The 22,205-nt window shown below is 41.5% G+C and overlaps 1 protein-coding gene across 4 annotated transcripts in view; it reads left to right on the top strand.

Annotated features, from left to right (window-relative positions):
• The window catches only part of LOC146811142 (uncharacterized), a 442,239-nt gene that overhangs the window by 153,293 nt on the left and 266,741 nt on the right, over positions 1-22,205 (top strand). For all 4 annotated transcript variants that reach the window (XM_085618206.1, XM_085618209.1, XM_085618207.1 and 1 more), the window contains one exon: positions 2,935-2,994. In XM_085618206.1, coding sequence (XP_085474332.1) covers positions 2,935-2,994 — 60 coding nt within the window. The remainder of the gene's footprint in view (positions 1-2,934; positions 2,995-22,205) is intronic.

Raw genomic sequence — 22,205 nt, 5'->3', positions numbered from 1 at the left:
GGCCTCTTTATGCTCCCTTCTGACGTTAGAAACCGTGGGGTAAGCCTCAAGGCCCCCGCGTTCTTAGCCGGCTCCCCAACTCCTGTAGGAGCCAGGATTGCTGCTGCATTCAGGGGGATGCTGTACATGCAGTTAGTTCCCTGCATGCAAGAGCAATGGTTTCATCTCAATCTCAGCGGTGTTCAGGACGACAATAGCCCCTTCTTTTTCCACAGGTTTTATTGTGACGGAGTTGACATTCCCTAGTGACTGCATGGCTGTGGTCTCGGTTTTTTGACATGTTGAAAAATTGATTTTTGCAAGGACAACTCTCCACTTCCTTGAGGACCACCTGTTCAAAGGTCAAAACCTCAGGAGGGACCATCCCTGCTGCAAAAGTAAAGGTCGAGGGGTTGTGAAGGCCTGAATCTATTGTATCCACATACGGTTTGTTCTTGAAGATTGTGTGGAGGCAGATTTTCCTGTAAAACCGGTGTAATTATTGAGCGGTCCTGAATTGGTCTTCTTTGAGGGTAGGGACAAAGCCCAAACCCCTGTGGAGGATGCTTACTTCCATCTTGGTTAGAGATCTGGTGGGCAGGTTCACAATCAATTTTTCTTGCTTGTCGTCTGGTTTCTCATCTGTCGTGAGGTCTCCGCCTGTGTTTACGCCCCAGCGATGTGTTTCTGCTGTGTCCCTTTTCTTCTTCTTATCCCTCTTCCCCAGTCTCCGCCTAAAAAAGGATGGGGATAGTAGGGTTGGGTGAAGGTTGATGGTGGTCCTGGGGAGCACATTTGATAGGGATCCCAGCCGGTTGGGGGACACTGTTAAGGTGGTAACCCATACCCCATCAGGGGTGGAGGTTGTTATTTCCAGCATATCTCATTGTTGCCTCTGCTTCCAGTGCTGGAGTTGCTGCTGGATGATATGTATTATGTGTGTGATGTGGTGCTCTCATCCAATGACAGGTCCCCACTTAATGTGGTCTTCATTCAGGCAGGGGTAGACTTTTTCTTTGTTGAACTTCTTGATGTCTTTTAAAGTTTATTTATTTGCTGTTTGTGAAGGTATTCCCTGTTCTCATTGATCTCAGAAAATATTTCGGATAGTTTAGTCTTGAATGCAGTTATTTGGATTCTTGTCTTCCAGGAGTTCTCTGCCATGGTGATCTTGATGAATAAGTCATCTGCTAGCCATTTGGCGGTGTTGATGATAGGTACCAGCCAGTACCTGGTACATTTCCATGCTACCAGGGACCTCTATCTCCTGAAGACCATGTCTACTAAGAAGATGCATGGCATGTTCCTCACAATCAGGCTCCCAGGTGACATGTTGGCTTGTAGATGCTCCGTAATGAGAAGTCTGTGTAGTGTAATTCTTATGTATAATCTTTTCATCATTGTGATTAGGCCCAATCCTGTAGGTGGTTTGTTCCTGAGGTGGTCTCTTCCGTTCCAACGGGTGGGGGAGCTCTCATTATCTTTGACACCATGTAGTTGTCAAATGCAAGGCCTTGATGAGTGTCCATGATCGGTTTCTGGTGTGGAAAGTTGTGTTTGAATCTAAAATGGGTCCCGCATTGGGAAGGGGTGAGAGAGGCAGAGGAAGGGAAGGAAGAAAAGATCACAGATTGTTTTTCTGTTGATCTCGAGGGTGCTCAACTAGCTGCTCCTAGGTAAAGGTTCCTTGGTTATACAACCTCCCTAAGTACTGTTTTCAAAAGGAGGGACAGGGGCTTTATTAGGTCAGCATACAGGCACCAGGTAACTGTGACAAGAAGCAAAGGCATGCTGTTTCTGAAGGATGGGAAGAGTGGGTAAAGAAGGGGAGGGCTATCCACGTATTCCTTCGGACAAAGGAGAACTGAAGGTGGCGGAGCTCCAATTAGGAGCAAGAGCCCTCAAAGACACTGAAGGGTGTCATGCTTCAACATTGGGCAGCTCCTAGTTGAGCCGGTGCTGCAGTGCCCAATGGGCTCTGCAGTGGAGCTCTTTGCCAGAGGTCTTCTTTGGTTGCCAACCTGAAGCTAAAAGAGGGGTGGTGGGCATATGTGAAATGAGTAGAGGTGGGAAGAAAATAAGTGTGAGTTAAAATAGCTATATGGTTCACAGAAAAACAATGTAATCACTTGGTTCCTATGCTATAGGTAAAAACAACCAACTGAAAAGTTGTGGCTGCAGAGGGGAGATTATACTCGCTTGAGCTCAAGGTGATGTATGTGTAATGGAGGTGGTCGACATGTTTCATGCCCTAAGTCTTCCAGCTGGATGTTGGCATTTCTTCAGGGCCAGGGAATCCTTATCTGCTCTAGAGGGAGTGGCAATGGTGCATATACCTGTGGTGCCATCCCCAGCAGTCTGGACTCGCATGGTAGTCCTGTGTGAAAGTGGGAAGCTAAAACATGTGGTGAAATGAAAAACCTGGAAGGGACAAAGCAAATAACATGGTTATAGAACCACAGTATCAAGGGGTTGGGGAAAGTACACTGCCCTGCGAGGGGTGAGGCATCTGGACAAGCAGGTTTGAAAACACGACATAAGTGCAAATACAGAACTAGAGGGGACCCTAGACATATTCAAATCCACTTCATCAGTCAATCATTTGTTATTGTGGCCAATGCAAACGCAAATGGTGCCCAGCAGTAGGGGGCTGTCCTGCGGCAGTGTGTGATGGTGTGCTGCCCCAGCAGAGGCCCAAGGCATGTGTCCCTTTTGTGCTGCAGAAATGGACTCATAGTTTTAGTCACCTTCAGCCATGCATGGAGGGAGTTTGGCAGCAGGGCCGGGTCTCCGCCCAGGCCCTGCAGCTAAGCCCCACATGCAGCCAACCGTGCATGGCCAGAAGTAACTATAACTTGCACCCTCACCATGCCCTTCTTATTAGGGTATAATCATATATTATGAAAGTAGCAATAATTCTATTGGATGATCAACTCTTTTATTTTTCTCTTTAAGGATGTGGAAAATGCAAGTGAGAAGACAATCAAGCTATTACAGGAACTAGAGGACTTGCTTGTAAGTCGTCAGTATTTTATTATCCTTTCTGAAAGCTTCAGTGTGCCTGTATGTCAATTGATGGAATGACTCTAAGAGTCAGGTTTCTCATCCAGACAATAATTTATTATGACTGTGACCTCATTGAAATCTCCTAATTCTAAATGTTAGCCTTCAATATGGAAAAGTACAATATGGTGCTTTGGCCATGTGTATGCTTTTTAATGCCACCACAAGCAAGTACTCCCACTGGATGTCATTATTGTGGCATTTGTCTTTCTACTTTCATGATGTTCCATTTGTCCTTGTATTGCAGCAATGTACCCAGACAAAAGTAAACGCAGTCTCACATATTCAAGCATGCACTTTCACACAAGAATACATGTATTCACAGAAATGCATCTGCCTTTGTTTAAGTCAAACATCTGCAATTTTCCTGTCATGACAGTCCAAAGTATTTCTTCTGGTCAACATATTTCAGTGAATCTTGAAATTGATCAAGTAATTGAAAATCATTCTTTTCCACAAATGCAAACCACACTCCCATAAACTTTCAGACATAATCATATATGTAATGCAAGGAATGTGATGCCTGAAAAAAATGTTTTTCTTGCTGTAAATGTTTTGAAAAGTGTACGATTATTGTGGTGTAAATGTAAATGAAAGTGAGCATTGCAAGGCCTGAGGGTATAAAAGAGGGGATGTAAGTATCTGCAAAAGTTGTGAGGAAAAAGAAACAGGCTTTGAGAAAGCTTAAAGATCTGGAATTCCAAAAGTGAAAATAATTGCTTTCATGATTTTTGACTCTGTAGTTTTGGTACTTGGTAGGTGTGAGTCAATGGTTTGATGCTGGATAAACGGGTGAGTTACTAAATACATAGATTGATAAATTAATGAGTGCACTGACGGGTGGGTGATTTGTGTATGACTTCAGTAATTCATAGAAAACACATAGTACATTTCAGAGGGAAGAGGGCAAGAAGGAGCTATTGGGCCCAACCATAGGGGTTAAAACATTTTACTTCTGATGTCCTGGAGCTCGACATACTATCTATCCTGATCAGCTGATCCTAGTACTCCTTCAGCGCTTGACTTTCAGTAGTAGCGTAAGTCGAGAAGTCCAAGGTGTCTAAAGGGGTAGGTAGATTCTGGGGGTGAACCCAGTCTCGCAACTCAAAATATGTTCAATAGCAGCAATAAATGATTTCCCAGTCAAATCCTTGCTTTTATGAAAAAATAAGTATTCATATACAATAACAAAGTATACCATGGCATACACAGTCCCATGAGGCTGGGGCTCTAGCGTTTCGAAAGGCATTTCCTTGAGTCAACATTCCTTCTCACTACTGGTAGTAGCTATTCCCTATTCACCGTAGGTGACATTCAGATGAAGCCCCCCTAGTAGTCCGAGTCTCAGGAGTCATACTGCAACTCTTCCAAAACTCATAAATGCAGCACCTTGGTACAAAATGTTTCTACTTACTGATCCAGGTTGTGCCCACCATCTTGGATCGCTAAAAAAAAAAACTAAAGCAAATGAAGCTTGCATCATGCAACTGCATGTTCATATGTCATCAGACATGCTCATGCGAATAGTGATTACTACCCTCTTCTTCCTTTTTCATCTCAACAATTGCTATTCTCCCTATTACACAATCCATTTCATTTTGCCTCACCTTTCCCTCTTATTGTCTCACCCCTAACTTATCAGCAGTATATAATTCTCTTCCTTTCTTTTCTACTCGGCTTTATCCTCTCTTTGCCTCTCACCTCTGCTTCTTTCTCTCCTTTGTTCCCTACCTCTTATTTTGTCTTTCTTCGCCTCCGCTCTGCTTATTTTGCCCCATCTTTTTCCTTCCCTCCGCTTTCTTATTGTCCCCCATTTCCATTTCCTTCTTCTCATCTTCTTCTTCATCTGCCTTACCATTAGTCCTCATTCTGTATCTCCCCATTCCATCACCTTTTGATGTTTACTTCTGATCACGTCTACTTCCCTTGCTCTTCTCTTTCCCTTTCTTTTCCATTTCCATTTTATTTTGCCCTTTTTTCTCTTTCTCTCTTTAATCTTGCTCCATCTCCTCTTCCTTGTTCTACCTTCTCTACATTCTGTCTCCTCTTCCCATCTCTCCTCTTTTACCTTCTTACCCACTGCTCTGCTTTCCTCCACCTCCCTGTCTTTCTCTGCTCCAAGCTCTCTTTTCTGCTTTTGCAGACGCTTTGACCTATTTTTACCGTGCTCTTTTCCTAACCTATTCTGTTTCCTCTCTCCTGACCACCTCTCTTCTATCTTCTATCTCATTCTTCTCTCCTTATATTCCCTTCTACAGTACTCTTCTCTTACCTTCCCTCTCTCCTTGCTTCATCATCTGCTGCTTTTCCTTTCCGGCCTTCTCCTCTCTCTCCACTTCCTTCCTTTTCTTCCTTATCTCCCCTAGGTTTTCTTTTTAGTCTCCTCCTTTTACCTGCTGATATCATCCCCACATTTCATTTTTAACTTTCTCTCCTTATTGTCTCTCTTCCTGTTTTCTCCCTTCTCCTCCTCTCTCAATCTTGTCCCTGTGACAATTTCTTTCTTATGCTTCGTCTATCCATTTGTCCATTCTGTTTATTTTTCCCTTTCTCCCTCTTTGCCCTTTTCTCCTCTTCATATTAAAAGTGGTCTTTCTCCCTCCTTTCATTCCCTCCCCTACTCTATGTCACTATTTTTCATTATTTATTCTAATTCAATTCGCTTTCCTTTCTATCAATCTGTATATCAACAGTTTTTTCCTTTTGACTCTTCTTTTTCTCTCATTCTGAATGCCTTTCTTCTCCTCTCTCTCAGTCTTTCTCTCCCCTAGTTTTTTTTTCTTATTTTGCTGTCTCCACTTTCTCTTCTACTTTCTCTCCTATTTAGATTCCTCCTTTTTTCTTCTTTGTCTTCATTGATCCTCTCCCTCTATCTCCTGTTTCTAATCTCTATTTTGTTCATTCTCTTCTTAACTCCCTTTCTCTCCTACTCTTCTTTAATCTCTTTATATGCACTTTCTTTCCTACTTTAAATGTGCTTGTGGCTCTCCTTCCAATAATGTTCTTGTCTTCTCTTAACCTCTTCTCATTTGGTCTTCCTTCTTCTCTTCTCCTTCCTTGTGATTCTATTCTTTTCTCGCATTGCCCCTTTTACTTTTCTTTGTTCCTGTTTCTTTTCTCTAGTGTTCTCCTCTCTGCTCTTCTTCCTTCCTCTGTGCTTTCCCCACTTCCCTCTTTCTTTCACTGCTGTCTTCCAATTTTTTCTCATTCTCTCCATACCATATTCTCTTTCCTTCTCCACCCTCCTAGTATTTTCTCCTCTCTATCCTTTCTTTATATCTTCACTTATTTCTTCTCCCTTCATACTTCTCATTTCCACTGCAGAATTAAATTCTCACCCCTGCTCCAATTTCCTCTAACTGATCGTCTCCTGAACTCTCCCTCTTGTGCACTGTATGTTTCCATCTGCTTACTATTCTTCTTTCCTATGTTCTGTCAACTTCCCGTGTGTAATTACCAACCACCCCAATTTCTTGATCTTTATCATCTTTCTTGCTCTCCTCATCACTGCCTCTTTTACTTGTCAATTCACCACCACTTTCTGTTCTCACCTCAAACTCCTCAGTTCTCTTTTCTATTGACCTAGGAACCAAATTCAACCTCCCTCCTTGACTATCAACAAAGACTACATCCCTTTAATGCCACAGTCATTAAAATAGACAATGGAGTAGGGATATAATCACACACAAACAATCACAATTTCCTACCCTCTCACATCAGACTTTACACATTCCCCTCCTTCCCCTCAACCTCACCTTGCAATGTACTCTGATTTTGTAAACCAATCACCAAAAAACCCTGACAGAACATACAGATAATTGTATTGAGATTCACATGCACAATCCTTTATCCAATCACAAAAAATCACTCACCATTCCTAAACACCTACTTCAGTCTTTCAAAGTAAAGCCCATCCCAATTACCATGGGTTATCAAAGCAGTTTCTTGCCTCTCCATCTCAACGCTTGTCTAGTAACTCTAAGACCTATCCTGAACAAGAAGAGGAGCCAGTCTCAAATTAAACCTTTCTGTTTCCCCTTTAAATTTCCCATTTGTAAAGTTGTTCAGCAAGAAAGCCATAGATGATCACCTTGACCACTATTACCATGGCATAACAATTCCCCTCTAGAACTTTAAGCTCATGTTGCCTTATACTCCATGTACACATTAGGCAAAAATGACTCCTTCCTGCTAACCCACCATCTCTTCCATCTCACCCTAATAATCAACCTTATCCCAATTTGCTTCAACTGTCCAGTTAAGGAATACTCTATTAAAATTGGGTGAATCACAATATTCTGACTCAGATCCCCACCCCTGACATGAGATCTCACTAGATACTAAACAAGTGACTTTTTAAGGCATACAGTGTAATTTTACGCAATGTTATGCCTGACACATAAGCCAGTACACCACAACAAAACAAAGCAAATAGCAAGTGGTATCACAACTGAACACAAAAACCTACCTCCGAAAAGGTGAATTTAACCCTATACTAGATTGCAAATCTCTCTTTTTTTGGTACCCAAACACACTTAGAATCACACTGTAGACCTCATTTATATACCCCTAAATGCTCAAAATCCATAAGAAACTCCTTTGCAGACATCATCCTTATCCATCTGAGAATACCCATGTTGGAAGACTTTAATATATATTTCAAACTCATTATATTTTAATTTCCAACCTGGATTAAATAAGCTTTAAAACAGCTGTGTGTCCCAACCCAAGTAGCTGGACACGCATGATGTTCTATCTTTATCTCTGACTTACTTCTTGCAACTGTGTTACCCACACACATATCTTGGGGCAACCACTCTCTCATTCCCTTTATATTTTTCACCCCTCCCACTCAACACCCAACCAAACATTGGCATGGATTTTGGGATGATTTGGGATAAATATAGACATCTCTGCTCTCATCAACATCCTCATCAAATCCATTCATTCATGGATTCCTCACCTTCTACACTGCACACCATCTAGAACTATATAACAAAGCAAGCGTTCCCCCAATCTAACCACGTCAGATGATTCCACCTCCCATACCAAAGTAGGAGTCTAACCAGCATCTTGGATGTAACTGTTGCCCTGGGTACTCCTCGGAGGGCAAACAAACATCTCATCAAGGTAATCTCTGAGATCCACAACCAAAAGCTCCAAACAGAGCTAGTTCACCTCAGTAGCCCCGCAGCACACTTGCCACATGATTCATAAACAAATGTAAAAAATCCAGCAAGATCACCTGACCAACCCAGAACTATGATAATGCCCCGCTTTCACCCTGAAGCAGGTTTTGCCTATCCTCAATCAAGTCTATCCCATGCTACTTGTCACTCTGAATACATTAGTATATTCTAATATACCGGCAAGATCTCCATTAGGCGGTTATCCTACAGCTTTCTTCAAATACCTGATGGTACGCCTGTGTGCTGCAGACACTTTCATTCCCTTCTTCAACAACTAATTTGTCTGTCTATCTATCAGAAAATTTCTAGATCAATATAAATCAGCTCAAGTCAAACTGATACTAAAACATCTTTCACTAGACTATTCCAATCCTTTAATTTAGAGGCTCATCTCCATTATTCCCTCCCCACCAAATTTACTGGAGAGGCATGTCTTCAACAACCTTATCTTTCAACTAATCCTCAATGGATTAAGCACAAGTAGAACTCAGACCATAGAAGAGTGTAATCAGCAATGGTTACCATTTGACTGACTGAAAAGAAATAACAAAATAGAAAATAACAGAGGAATTCTCATCATCCTAGAAGTCTCAGCAGCATTTATCACAGTAAGCCATCAAGTTCTGCTCAACAGATTGAACATTCTGGGGATCAAAGTCTCTGCTCGATCCTGGTTCACATCCTTTCTTTCAAACAAAACTCTTACCACACGCAAGACCCTTTTTCATTCAGAGTTTAGCTCAGTGACCTTTAGTGTACCCAAAGCATAGACTACTTTTCAAGTCATACTTAATACTGTTAATTTCACTCTTTTATTGTGAATTCCCACATCTGTGCCAATAATATACAGATCATTTTCAAAGGAGCCAAGTCACCAGAATCAAATCCCCAAATAATTTTCAGCCATCTGCATGAGATCAATTTTCCAATGATCAAGAATCATCATAAACTCAGCCCAGATAAAACTCACATAGTATTCTGCCAGGGCATGATCAGAGTGGTGACAACCTTAGAATGGTCATTCAATGTGTGCCCTGGTCCCTCCTTTTCTCTACAAAACAGTAAAAAATGTGTGGACTAATTATTGATTTAGAACTCTCCCCAAAGCCCTATGTCAACAAAGCTCTACAAACCTCATGTCAACAAAGCACTTCAAACTTCTTTCTACAATCTCCAAACTCTGTCACATATCCCCTTACTTGCTGTACCATTACATATTCCAGACAGTCATCTCATGCATCCTACTTCAATTACAGTACGCAAATGCTGTCTTCTACAGCCTCCCAACATATCACACAGGTAGACTCCAAAGAATTCTAAATACAGTGCTCCAGGTCCTTCATCTCAACCCCAGAGAACATACCCACCACCTTCAAAACTTTACATTATCTCTCTATCATTCAAGAAGTCAAAGTCAAAACCCTGTGGATCATTCATGGAGCCAGCTATGGTAGAATACCTGAATTTCTCTAGCCCAGTCTCCCCAGATATAAACAATCTTACAATCTCAGATTCACTACTTTCTTTCTCATAAAAAAAACACAGAGTCTAAGGACAAACTAAAGGAAGGCTCCTGCTTCCATGTCTTCACCGCTGACATTAGGAACTCTCTCCACCATTAGGTTCAACTGCAGGCCAGCTGCTCCTTAGACAATCACATAGAAAACCTTTCTATCACTCACTCAACTAAACTAGACACAGGCTCCTTACAAAACAAGTCAATCAATCAAATTACCCAGACTAAACCTTGTCTTTTGATACCTGTGTTTCCATAATATAGTCTTCTCTTTCTCTCAGTGTTTACTCCCCCCAAATATCCAGTCCAAGTATCTACAGAGGAACATACATCTGCACTCAATCCAAAAAGATTACCTTAAACACACTAAACATCATTTATATATTTGCCTTTATTTCTCTAAACTAATCTCCATAAATTCAAACAAACACACAGGTGATATGCTTGTGACCACTGTAACATATCCTTCTATGTCCTTTCCATCTTAATATAACACCTTCCATGTTTCATCATCTCTATCTGGTTACTTCCCAACTCCACCGTCATCACCAAAAACCACCATAGTACATCCCATAACATGTACCTCATCATACAGATATCACACATCTCTGGCAATTCCACACATACCCCAATACCAGGGAGCATATTTACTAACATTTTATGCAACAGATCACTGACAGAATATCAGAAACAAAAATATTGTGTGGACAGAATAGGGTGTCAAAAATATTGAGGACCAAAATATCAATAAGTTAAGTGCAAATAAGTAAGTATAGATTTACTATTTTGAACTCCACATCTATGTACCTTGCAGACATATATATATATATATATATATATATATATATATATATATATATATATATATATATATACATATATATATATATTTCGAAAAATCCTTACAAAGCAGGAGAGTCGACGCCGTGTCAAATGCGCAAAATATCCTTTATTGCTTGTCAGCTACAACGTTAGACGCATTTCGCTTGTCCCGCAAGCTTGTTCACTAACGGTCTCCATAAAGTTTTGCCGCCATTTTAAACTTTACAAGTGGGCGTAATTCAAACTGAACTACTAAAGCATAAAAAGTGACAACAGACTCGTAGTTCACAGTGAATCGTGGACTTCTTGGCGGCACATTAAAATTGCACAGTTCATATTCTAATAACAGTCAATTTGCTCTCATCTATACAATGATTTAACAATTAAGATTTAAATATTATCTAATGTAATTAGCATTTCTCAAAGTTCATTGTGAGTGTATTGGTGAAAGTAAACATAAATATGAATTACTCGCATATATACTGCCCCAGTGGGCTTAAGTACAATAGCATTAATACCATCACCCCAAAACTTTACAACAATTCCGCCCTAGTGGGCTGTGAGCCACCTTGCCTAGTCCATCCAATAAACTTACTGTTGCAAAAAAAACAGTGAAAGTGAATAAATCATAACTTTAAAGAGATACAATTAAAAACAATCTTCATCACATTCTTTTTCAGGAATAGGGAATGAAACACAGTCATTTTACAAGTGTGTATGAAAGTCTTCTTCCATGTTCAAACCTTCGGGGCTCTTAGTGTTGAGTCTAATGATGTAATTAGACTCCAACCTTCTCAATTTCTTAACTCTATCCCCCCCTCTCTCGCTCACTGGGACTGCATCAATGACGTAGTACTCAAGTCCTTCAGTGTTTCTATGGTGGACTTGATCAAAATGTCTAGCAACGGGGTATGTTTTGTCCCCATTCTTAATGGCTCTTAGATGCTGCAATATTCGTTTGTGTACTGGGAGTATTGTACTGCCCACATAGCATAAGTTACATGGACAGCGCAGGACATACACAGCGAAATCTGATTTACAGGAAAAGAACCCTTTAATTTTATTCACTTCAGTCGTAAGGCCTCCCACAAAAGTAGAGGTATTTTTACCATGTGTGCATGCTTTACATTTCGCGCACTTGATAAAACCCTCTTTTCTCCTCAACCAATTTTGAGTTGTTTTAATCTGTGCTCCTGGAAGTAAATTACTAACCAGGGATTATTTTAATGACTTGGCTTTTCTGAACGTTATTAAAGGTTTACGACCCCCCAATTTCCTGAGAATGGGATCATTTGCAATAATATGCCAATGTTTTTGTAAAATTTTTTGTAGGCTTCCTTCCTGCTTATTGAAACCAGTAATCAATCGGCATTTATTATCACAATCACTGTCTTGTCCTCCTGTTTTGTCTTTACCACTAAATAAAATTTCTTCCCTCGATTTCTTACGGGCTTTCCAGATGGCTGTTTCCACCCACGCCCTTGGGTACCCTCTAGCTGCAAAGCGACCTTTCAAACACTCTAATTCCGCATCTAGATCTTTCGTGCTGCTACAGTTTCTCATAGATCTTAGGCATTCCCCATAAGGAATACTCCTCACTAGATTGTTAGGGTGGAAGCTTGTTGCATGAAGAAGGGTGTTGCCATCCGTGGCCTTACGATAAAGTTTAGTCTTTAGTTTATCGGCTTCAACATACACAGTCACATCCAAGAAATTAACACTGCTTTCACTGATCTCATAGGTTAATTTCAGATTCAGCTCATTGACTTGTAAACCATTAACAAAGTCCCGTGCACTTGCCTGGGAGCCCTTCCAAACAACAAACAAGTCGTCAATAAAGCGACACCAAAAGAGTACATTTTCCTGCCAAACCATAGGGAACTGCGTCTGGACCACCTGCTCCTCCCACCAGCCCATATGCAAATTGGGGGCGAAGCAGGTGCCCATCGCAGTCCCACACACCTAGTGGAACAGTTCTCCATTAAAGAGAAAGTAGTTACTATTCAGGCACGTTGCAGTCATAGTCACTAACATCTGAGTATGGTGCCATAGCTGTAAAGGCCTAACCCCCAGAAAGTGTTTAATGGCATTGAGCCCATCCATGTGTCTGATGCTAGTATAAAGCGTTGTTGCATCTATCGTCATCAATAACAAATCTTGCTCCCATGGGATGTCATAAATTTTCCTTAGAAAATCACCTGTATCCTCTATGAAGGACGGTAGTTTTCTGACTAAGGGATTGAGAAAAAAAAATCCACATATTTTGAAGTGTTCTCGAGCGCACTTCAGATTGCCGAAATAATCGGCCGCCCCGGAGGGCTCTCAATGTTCTTGTGAACCTTCGGTAACAGATAAAAAACAGGCGTTACAGGTTTGTTAATCTTAAGAAACTGCAGTTCATCAGTACTTAGGAGCCCACTTTTATGCCAATCCATTAATAATTTGTTAAATTTATCGTGGCTGGCAATCATTGCCTCCCTAGTAACTCTAACATAATTAGATTTGTTGTTCAACTGCTTATAGGTCTCCTTGAGGTACTGTTCCTTCCCCCACAACACCACATTTCCCCCTTTGTCCGCATCACGTACTATACATGTATCATTATTGGCTAATTTTCTAACCAAAGCATAGTAATCTTTGTCACACTGAGCATATGCTTGTTTTCTCATTTTTAATGAACGGCACAAGTTCTTCACATCATTGACCACCAAGTCATTGAATACTTCTACAGAGTCTCTACTAGTTAGTGGCGTGAATTTGGACTTTAACTTAAAGTTGGTTGGTACACTCTGTTCTATACACAAATTCTCGTCATTAGCCAACCCCAATGCTTTTTGTAGGGTGTTTGGCACTTCTTGACAAGACTGAGCACCACGATCTGAGTCATTATTCAGGTCTGACATAATTAACAGTAAGTTCATATCGTCCACAGCTAAGTTTCTAGGTTCATCAGCCACTAACCTACTGCTTTGTCCGGCCGGACACTTCGGGGCAACTGCAAATTTTTTTTTTAATTTCAACGCTCTCGTAAACTTGAAAATATCGACTCGAGTTTGGACATAGTCAATGTCAGTTTTCGGGCAAAAAGATAAGCCCAGTTTCAAAATATTATGCTCCTTCTCCGATAACACAATATTTGTCAGGTTTATGACTGTGGTGGTATTATTCAAATCTATCTGCTTGACTTCTTCATCCTCTCGCCATTGTTGCTTGTATTGCTTTGCCCCCTTGCGCCGCCTCTGCCTCTGCCTCTTCCTCTTGGTGGCCTGGCGTTTGTTTGGGGGCGGGGTCGTAGGTTGAAACGTCTCTCCTCTCTTAAAAAATCAAATTCGTCAATGAGTGATGGCACTACTGTTCCAGTACTCGGCCCCTCCTCTAAATCTGTATCCAACTCCGAACTAGGAACACTACTCAAATCTGATTGATGTTCATATGGCCTTCCTCCGGCCACATTCAGCCTTAGTTTCCGCATGTTCTCGAACTTTTTAGCAAACGTGTAGATCTGCCCTCGTTCATAATCGATTTTGTCACGTCTGAATTTCTGCGCTTTCCTTTCCTTAATAGTTACTTCCAATTTCAATAGTCGTTCTTTCATTTCTGCTTTGAATTTGGCGACCACCTCCTGGTCTTGTTCCTTATCAAGCATTTGCAAAATTTGTTCAATTTCTTCCAATATCTTAGCACGGTCTATATCGGCATATTTAACAAGAATTTGCAACATTCTGCTTGAGGCATCCTGATTGTTATATATATATATATATATATATATATATATTATCTACTGGCAGTCGCCAGTAGATAGTTATAGTTACAACCTATTTTCCATAGGAAATCCGCAACATTCTATTTGGAATAACGTTAACGCCGATTGACGAATCCTCGCGAAATTTTCAAAATAGGTGGGGCGCTCCGCTCCGCTTGTACCCTAAAAGTCTCGGGGTGATTCGTCAAGCGGGGGCCGAGAAAAAGGGGGGGTCCCAAAACGCGTTTTCCCCATGCATTTTTCCATCGGACCTTTAGTCGCAGCTACAGCCCGAACGGCTGAACAGAATTACGTGAAATTTGGCAGAGAGGTAGCCATAAGGTCAAGGAAGTGCCTTTTGCAGGTCTGGTGTAAATCTGTTCAGTGTTTCCTGAGAAAATAGCATTCAAAAGCATATAAATATCTATACGCGCGCAGCGTGCGTGCACGCTGAGCGCACCCTGCCGTGCGTGAGCGCAATTCTGATTGGTTGTTAGATCTTAGTAAACATTCGAATCGGTCGAAACCAGGAAGTGTCAGCTGCCATTTTGTCTCTCGCAATCTGAGGAGGTGAAAAACAAAGGTGGAGAATGTGAAAAGGGGGCAGGGTGGACAGTTCCTGACCCCCTAGCCTTTGTCAGGGGGTCCCAGAAAGACCCCCAAGGGCCAAAAAAAGATTTATTTTTTGTTCGAAAAATCACAGAGTGCGCGCACCCTGCGCACACTGTACAAATGGGAAAATTCTGCGAAGTACATAAATTAGCATTTAAAAAACCTTTGAAATTCACTGAAAAAACCATAGGTTTCACACACGTTATATTTACGAATTAGCATTTAAAAAACCTTGCAAATTCACTTAAAAAACCATAGGTTTCACACATGTTATAGTTAGCTGGATATTTCACTCATAAAAAAACAATGAAATTCCCCCGTTATAGTTAGTGCTGGCAGCTATAACTCACGTGACCGCAATCCTCTGCTGATGACGTCAGATAATACATCACTGATGACAAATGTGTCTTTCTGAAAAATAAATATTTGTAATATATATATAGCTAAAGATTAATGGAAGAAGACATGAGTAAATAAGTGTCTAAACACAGTGATGTAATATCTGAAGTCATCAGCAGAGGATTGCGGTCGCGTGAGTAATAGTATATAATATATTCACTGAAAACACATAGGTTTCACACACGTTATAGTTAGGAATTAGCATTTAAAAAACCTTGCAAATTCACTGAAAAAAACATAGGTTTCACACATGTTATAGTTAGCTGGACATTTCACTCATACAAAACCATTGAAATTCCCCCGTTATAGTTAGTTCAGCTAACTATAACTCGCGCGCCCGCAATCCACTGCTGATGACGTCACATATTACATCACTCATGGCATGGTCAGTGACATCACTGATGACATCACTGATGACATTTCAAAATACATCACTGATGACATCACTGATGACATCATCCATTGAGTATGTGTTTCTGAACAGTTTTAATATGTTTAATATATAGGGAAAGGCCTGTTGAAGAATAAGTGGGTGTAAAAAGTGTGTGAATGGATGATTTTATAGGTGTGTAACTGACTCTATAAGGGAGTCATTAAATGTACCTTACTGCAGACTAGTGACTAAACTGTGTGAATGTCTGTATGTGTCTGTGTGTTGGTGTATAAGTGGCTCCATGGTTTTGTGAATAGCTATATGAGTGTCTATATGGGTTATAGATTGGTTGTCTGAGTATCTGTATGGGTGCCTGAGTGTATGTGTGGGTGGGGTGTGTGTGACTCTGTGCATAGATGTGTGAGTGGGTGATTCTATGGGTGCATGGTTTTAAGAGTGCAACTGTGATGGACTGTATGGTTGTGTGAGTGTATGTAAGGGTGTGTTAGTGATTGAATGTATATCACAGTTGTACATGTGACAGTAACTACATATATGAAACACAGTGTATATGTGTATGAGAGTATATAACTATCTATATGTGAGAGTGTGTGATTGCGGGACTGGCTGTATGGATGAGTGTGTGCTTGTACTAGAAATTGAATAAGAGTGTCAACATTTTTTTGTATTTTTATGAGTAAGTGAACTTGAGTGTGTTTAACTGTATAGGTGAGTCAATTGGACTGTGTTTAATTATTTGCACAACCGACTAGGTGTGTCAGTACCTCAATGGATGATTGGTAGTGTGTGAGTGTCTATATCTGTATATAAATGCATATGATAGTCTTGTACGGAGTGACTGTAATTATGAGTGACTGTACAGGTGAGTGAGAGGAGGTGCATGTAGATCTAAGAGTCAATGAGTGGGTATGTAGTTATTGGTATTGGAGTATCTATGGTTTTCAAAATGGCCGTCTGAAATTTTGAGTTTGTGTATCAAAATTTATATTAGGGTGGGAGAAGGTGTACTCATTTATCACATATATGACGTCATCAGTGATGTCATTTGAGATGTCATCAGTGATGTCACTGACCATGTCATGAGTGATGTAATATGTGACATCATCAGCAGTGGATTGCGGGCGCGCGAGTTATAGTTAGCTGAACTAATTATAACGGGGGAATTTCAATGGTTTTGTACGAGTGAAATGTCCAGCTAACTATAACATGTGTGAAACCTATGGATTTTTCAGTGAATTTGCAAGGTTTTTTAAATGCTAATTCCTAACTATAACATGTGTGAAACCTATGGTTTTTTCAGTGAATTTGCAAGGTATTTAAATGCTAATTCCTAACTTTAACGTGTGTGAATCCTGCGGTTTTTTCAGTGAATTTCAAAGGTTTTTTAAATGCTAATTTATGAATGTATTATTAAATTTTTTATATATTTATTTTACAATAAGCTACCTATGTATATAGTTATAGATTGCCTGTATCCTGTAATATGGAATGGCTCAGCTCGTTTTTGATGGTGCGCGCAGCCGCAAAATAAAAAGAATTTTTTTTTGCACTTGTGGGTCCTTTTGAGACCCTGTGACAAATCCTAGGGCGTTATGAAGTGTCTTTCGTTACTTGTTTTCACGTTCTCAACTTTTCTCTTTGGCTATCTACTGCCGCGTGCTCCGTACGCGCATGCGTGTGTGCTCCATGCGTGCATGTGTGTGTCGTGCATGCTCCGTGCGCGTGTGCACCTTGCGCGCATGCGCGCATGCTTCGTGCACGCACCGTGCGCACACGGTGCGCGCACGGCAAGTCATGTGATTACGAAACAACACTTTTCATTGGTTCATAGTAGTTTCAGTTCAGCTTTTCCAGTACTCCAGTGCTTGAGAATGGCAGAGCAGCAGTCATCTTCTGGGAGTGAGGAGGAGACCTTTTTGCCACCAAGACAGAGGAAACAAAAGGACTCTTTTATTTGCAAATTTTTTACTTTTCCAGAGGGCCAGAAGAAGGCGAATGCTCCTAAAGTAACCTGCACTGTTTGTGGAGTGGTCTTATAAAGAGGAGACCCTAAAAAAAATACTCCTTTAGTATTTACTTCATGATAAGGCACTTTAAAACAGTGCATCCCGTAGCTTATGCCCGGGAGTGTACTTGAGCTGCAAGAGACAACCCTCCAGCAGCTCAGCCGAGCACATCTTTTGCGGCCGCAGCTTCACCTGCTTCTCAACCTCTGGATATGCACCCTCTGTTCCAGAAGGTTCATATACGGTGCTATGGGTGCAATGCTCTTCTCTGTTATGGTGAGAGCAGTATTAACCTAATAGAGGAGAAGATACAGCAGCACACATGCCGCACCCCATCATTTTTTTCATTTTTTTGTTTTTTTGTTCCTCTGTTCCTCAATTAACACAACAGCTCATTTTAGAGCCACCTAACATCTAAACACTTAAACTTGATTTTTAATTCTACTTTTTACGATTTTTTTTCCGCCTTGTGCGCACGGTGCACGCACCTCGTGATTTTTTGAAAGGAAATAAAATGTTTTTTTCACCCTTCGGGATCCTTCAGGAACCCCCTGACAAAGGCTAGGGGGTCAGGAACTCTCTACCCTGCCCCCTTTTCACGTTCTCCTCCTTTCTTTTAAATGGAAACACACATTTCTATTGGTTGCAAATTTCAACCCTTTCCAAATGATTCCTACCCCCAACATGACTTCTGCCTGCTAGCATAGCAACAGATCATGGAACACTGGTGTGAGCAGAGAGGACAGAAGTTCAGCACACAATGTTTCTAATCCAAAGAGCAAGATTGCTTGACTTTTCAAACCTAACAGCAAATCCAAAGTAATGTTCTGTGGGAACACATTTTTCAGAACCAATTCAAAACATGCTTTTAAAAATGTAAACATACAGCCTAGTTTTTAGTGTTGAGTGGTCTGAAACAGCCAATGAGTTCTTTTTATTAAAAAAGTATATAAGCCTCCATTTTACAACTATCTTTAATTTCATATTGCCATTCTACTGAAAGACACCTTCTGAGTGCATCCATGTCCCCTCCTCACTCCCTGAAGTAGACTGCTGTTCTGCCATTTTCAAGTAAAATTGATAGCTGTTCAGCTCCTTGTCCCAGGAAATAAGAAGAAATAGTGAGGGGAGTGGCTGTGGTGTTTGAAGATTCTGGAAGAGAAACTACTATGAACCAATGCTTCTGAGTGCATCCAGATCTCCTCCTCACTCCCTGAAGTAGACTGTTGTTCTGCCATTTTCAAGTAAAATTGATACCTGTTCAGCTCCTTGTCCCAGGAAATAAGAAGAAATAGTGAGGGGAGTGGCAAGGCATTTATAGAGGAGACGGTGTACATTTCACAGATGAATGGAACAGAGTCTTCCTCTTGAACTTTAGACTAGGCCTGGGCAAAATTTCCGTTCCGTTCGCGGAAATTGCGATAATTTGGCATTTCCGCGTTCCGCGGATAGCGCGAAAATGTCAAAATTTCCGGTTTCCGCAGCTTGGCGATAATTTGGTTCTTGCTCGCGCTGTAAAATAATACATTCTCGCGCGCGCGCGATCGCCTTACCTGAATCCCTGCGTTCGCCGACAAGTTTGCTTGATCCGGTCGCGTTCTCCATGAGATGTTGTATTGTTTTTAGCCATTTGCGCTGTCTCGTGACAGTTCGCGCCCGCAGTGACGTCATGCGACGCGCGATCACATCTTTCTTCTCACGATCATGCACCGCGAGACAACTCAAAACAAGATGGCTGCGCCCGCAAACAACCACATGGGTAAGTTGGCGACCCGCAACCATGCAGAAAATCTCGCGAACACGCGGGAAAAAAACTTCCGCATCTTCGCGATATTTCCGCTTGTTTGCGGTAATTTTCAACATTTTCGCGATAATTTGCGAAAGTGGCTTTCACAAATTCCGCCCACCCCTACTTTAGACTCTGCATCGGTACTTGCTTATAGTTACCAAAAAACACTCAATTAACACAACGGCCCTTTTTAGAGCCAACTAACATCCAAACACTTAAACTTGATTTTTAATTCTATTTTTTTAACAAATTTTTTGTCGAATCTCTATGCTTCCCCTGCGCTGGCGCACAAACTGCAGCCATGCGCCGGCGCAGGCTCCCTTGCACCATGCTGCAAGGATGCCTGCGTGGTGGGGAGATTGTTCTTGTGCAGGAAGGGACACCTTCCTGCACAAAAACAATCACTAGAGGCTTTTTCCTCTTTCAATGCGTGCTGTAGCATGCAGCACAAATTGAAAGAGGAAAAAACGAGGAGAAATGAAAACATTTCTCCTCGTTGTGCCTCGCTACGCCACCTCTAGGGTGGCGTAGTATTCACACACATCTCCAGAGTTACGATTTCTCGTAAATCTGGAGATGTGTCTAGTTCTATGTGTGTTGCGTGGGAACACCCACAACAACACCCATGGAACGCCCCTTCAACGCACAGTGCTGCAAGTGAAGTGGCTGTATTTACGAGGAGAGGAAAAGTCACGCTGGGTGGCTTTTCCTCTCCTTGTAAATATGGAGGAGCCCCCTGCGCCACCAGTACGTCATGAAAAGTGACATAGTGGTGGTGCAGGGGGCTTATAAATCTGCCCCAGAGATGTTAAGGAAATTAAGGGTAAGACAGACAAAGGGAGAGAGACAGAAACAGAGACAGAGAGCAAGGAACTGAAAAGGAGTAAGGCAGTTAGAATGAGTGAGACATATGGAGACAGGGAGAGAAACATGGTTGAAAAAATAGTGATTGAGGCAGTAAACCTAGGGGAGTAGTAGAGAAGGAGGGAGGGAGTTACGAAAGACAAGTAAAGGAAGAAGAGAGAGGGAAGGGGAATGAGAAAAGCAGAGTGAGGGACGGAGATAGGAAAAAGGAGTAACAGATGAAGCGGATGAAGTACAGCAGGGTAAATGGATTTAAAGTAAGAGAAGTGGAGTGATGGTGAGATAACAGGTATGAGGATTAGAAAAGGGGCTAAGGGAAAGTGAGAGATGGGGAATGAGGGGATGGAGGGATTTAGGAAACTGGAGTGAGAGAAAGGTAGTCAGGATTTTAATGAGCAAAGCAGAGTGAGGAAGAGTGAAGGAAAGAATGTAAAAAGGTGAAGGGGTGTGAGATACAGACAGGAGGAAGTGAAGTAGGAGAATAGGAGTGATTATGAGTAAAGGATAGTGACAGTTAGGGAAGGTGAGGGAAGGAGAATGACGAAGAAGGTTAAAAAATTAACATAGATGGAAAATGAGTGATGGAGAGAGGAGGAGTGGTAGAAACAGAGGGGCAGATTTATAACAAACCAACGCAGCACGGTGCAGCAAGTAATTTTGCTGCGCCGTGCTGCGTTAGTTTCAAAGCACAGAGATGCAACATATTTACAAGAATATGTCGCATCTCTATGCTTCCCCTGCACTGGCGCACAAACTGCAGCCATGCGCCGGCGCAGGCTCCCTTGCACCATGGTGCAAGGATGCCTGCGTGGTGGGAAGATTGTGCTTGTGCAGGAAGGGACACCTTCCTGCACAAAAACAATCACATGAGGCTTTTTCCTCTTTCAATGTGTGCTGTAGCATGCAGCACGCACTGAAGGAGGAAAAAACGAGGAGAAATGAAAACATTTCTCCTCGTTGTGCCTCGCTATGCCACCTCTAGGGTGGCGTAGCATTCACATGCATCTCCAGAGTTACGATTTCTCGTAAATCTGGAGATGTGTCTAGTTCTATGGGTGTTGCGTGGGAACACCCACAACAACACCCATGGAACGCCCCTTCAATGCACAGTGCTGCGTGTGAAGTGGCTGTATTTATGAGGAGAGGAAAAGTCACGCAGGGTGGCTTTTCCTCTCCTTGTAAATATGGAGGAGCCCCCTGCGCCACCAGTACGTCATGAAAAGTGACGTAGTGGTGGTGCAGGGGGCTTGTAAATCTGCCCCAGAGATGTTAAGGAAATTAAGGGTAAGACAGACAAAGGGAGAGAGACAGAAACAGACAGAGAGCAAGGAACTGAGAAGGAGTAAGGCAGTTAGAATGACGGAGACATATGGAGACAGGGAGAGAAACATTGTTGAAAAAATAGTGATGGAGGCAGTAAACCTAGGGGAGTAGTAGAGAAGGAGTGAGGGAGTTACGAAAGTGCAGTAAAGGAAGAAGAGAGAGGGAAGAGGAATGAGAAAAGCAGAGTGAGGAGAAGTGAAGAAAAGGGAGCATGAAAGTAAAGGGGTGAGAAATGCAGATATTTTAAACTTACCTGACCAACAAAATAACTTAATTAGAAATAAATGTTTTTTTTTAATTGCAAGAAAAATGGATTCAATTTCCTAATTTTTTTTTCTAGATCTGAAAAAAAGAAAAAAGTATTAATATTCAACAATACATTTTAGAAAACAGTACATATATTTTCATATTTTACAAAGTAATTTTTTGCCCTTTTTTTGCTGTTTTCAGAATATATTGAATTTCACTGAAAATAGTGATATCAATTGTATTCATCACTTAACAGCA

The sequence above is a fragment of the Triturus cristatus genome, chromosome 7 (assembly GCF_964204655.1).
Source record: "Triturus cristatus chromosome 7, aTriCri1.1, whole genome shotgun sequence".
Classification (NCBI taxonomy): domain Eukaryota; kingdom Metazoa; phylum Chordata; class Amphibia; order Caudata; family Salamandridae; genus Triturus; species Triturus cristatus.
Note: the sequence above shows the minus strand (reverse complement) of the source record. Positions and strands in the feature narration are given on the sequence as shown.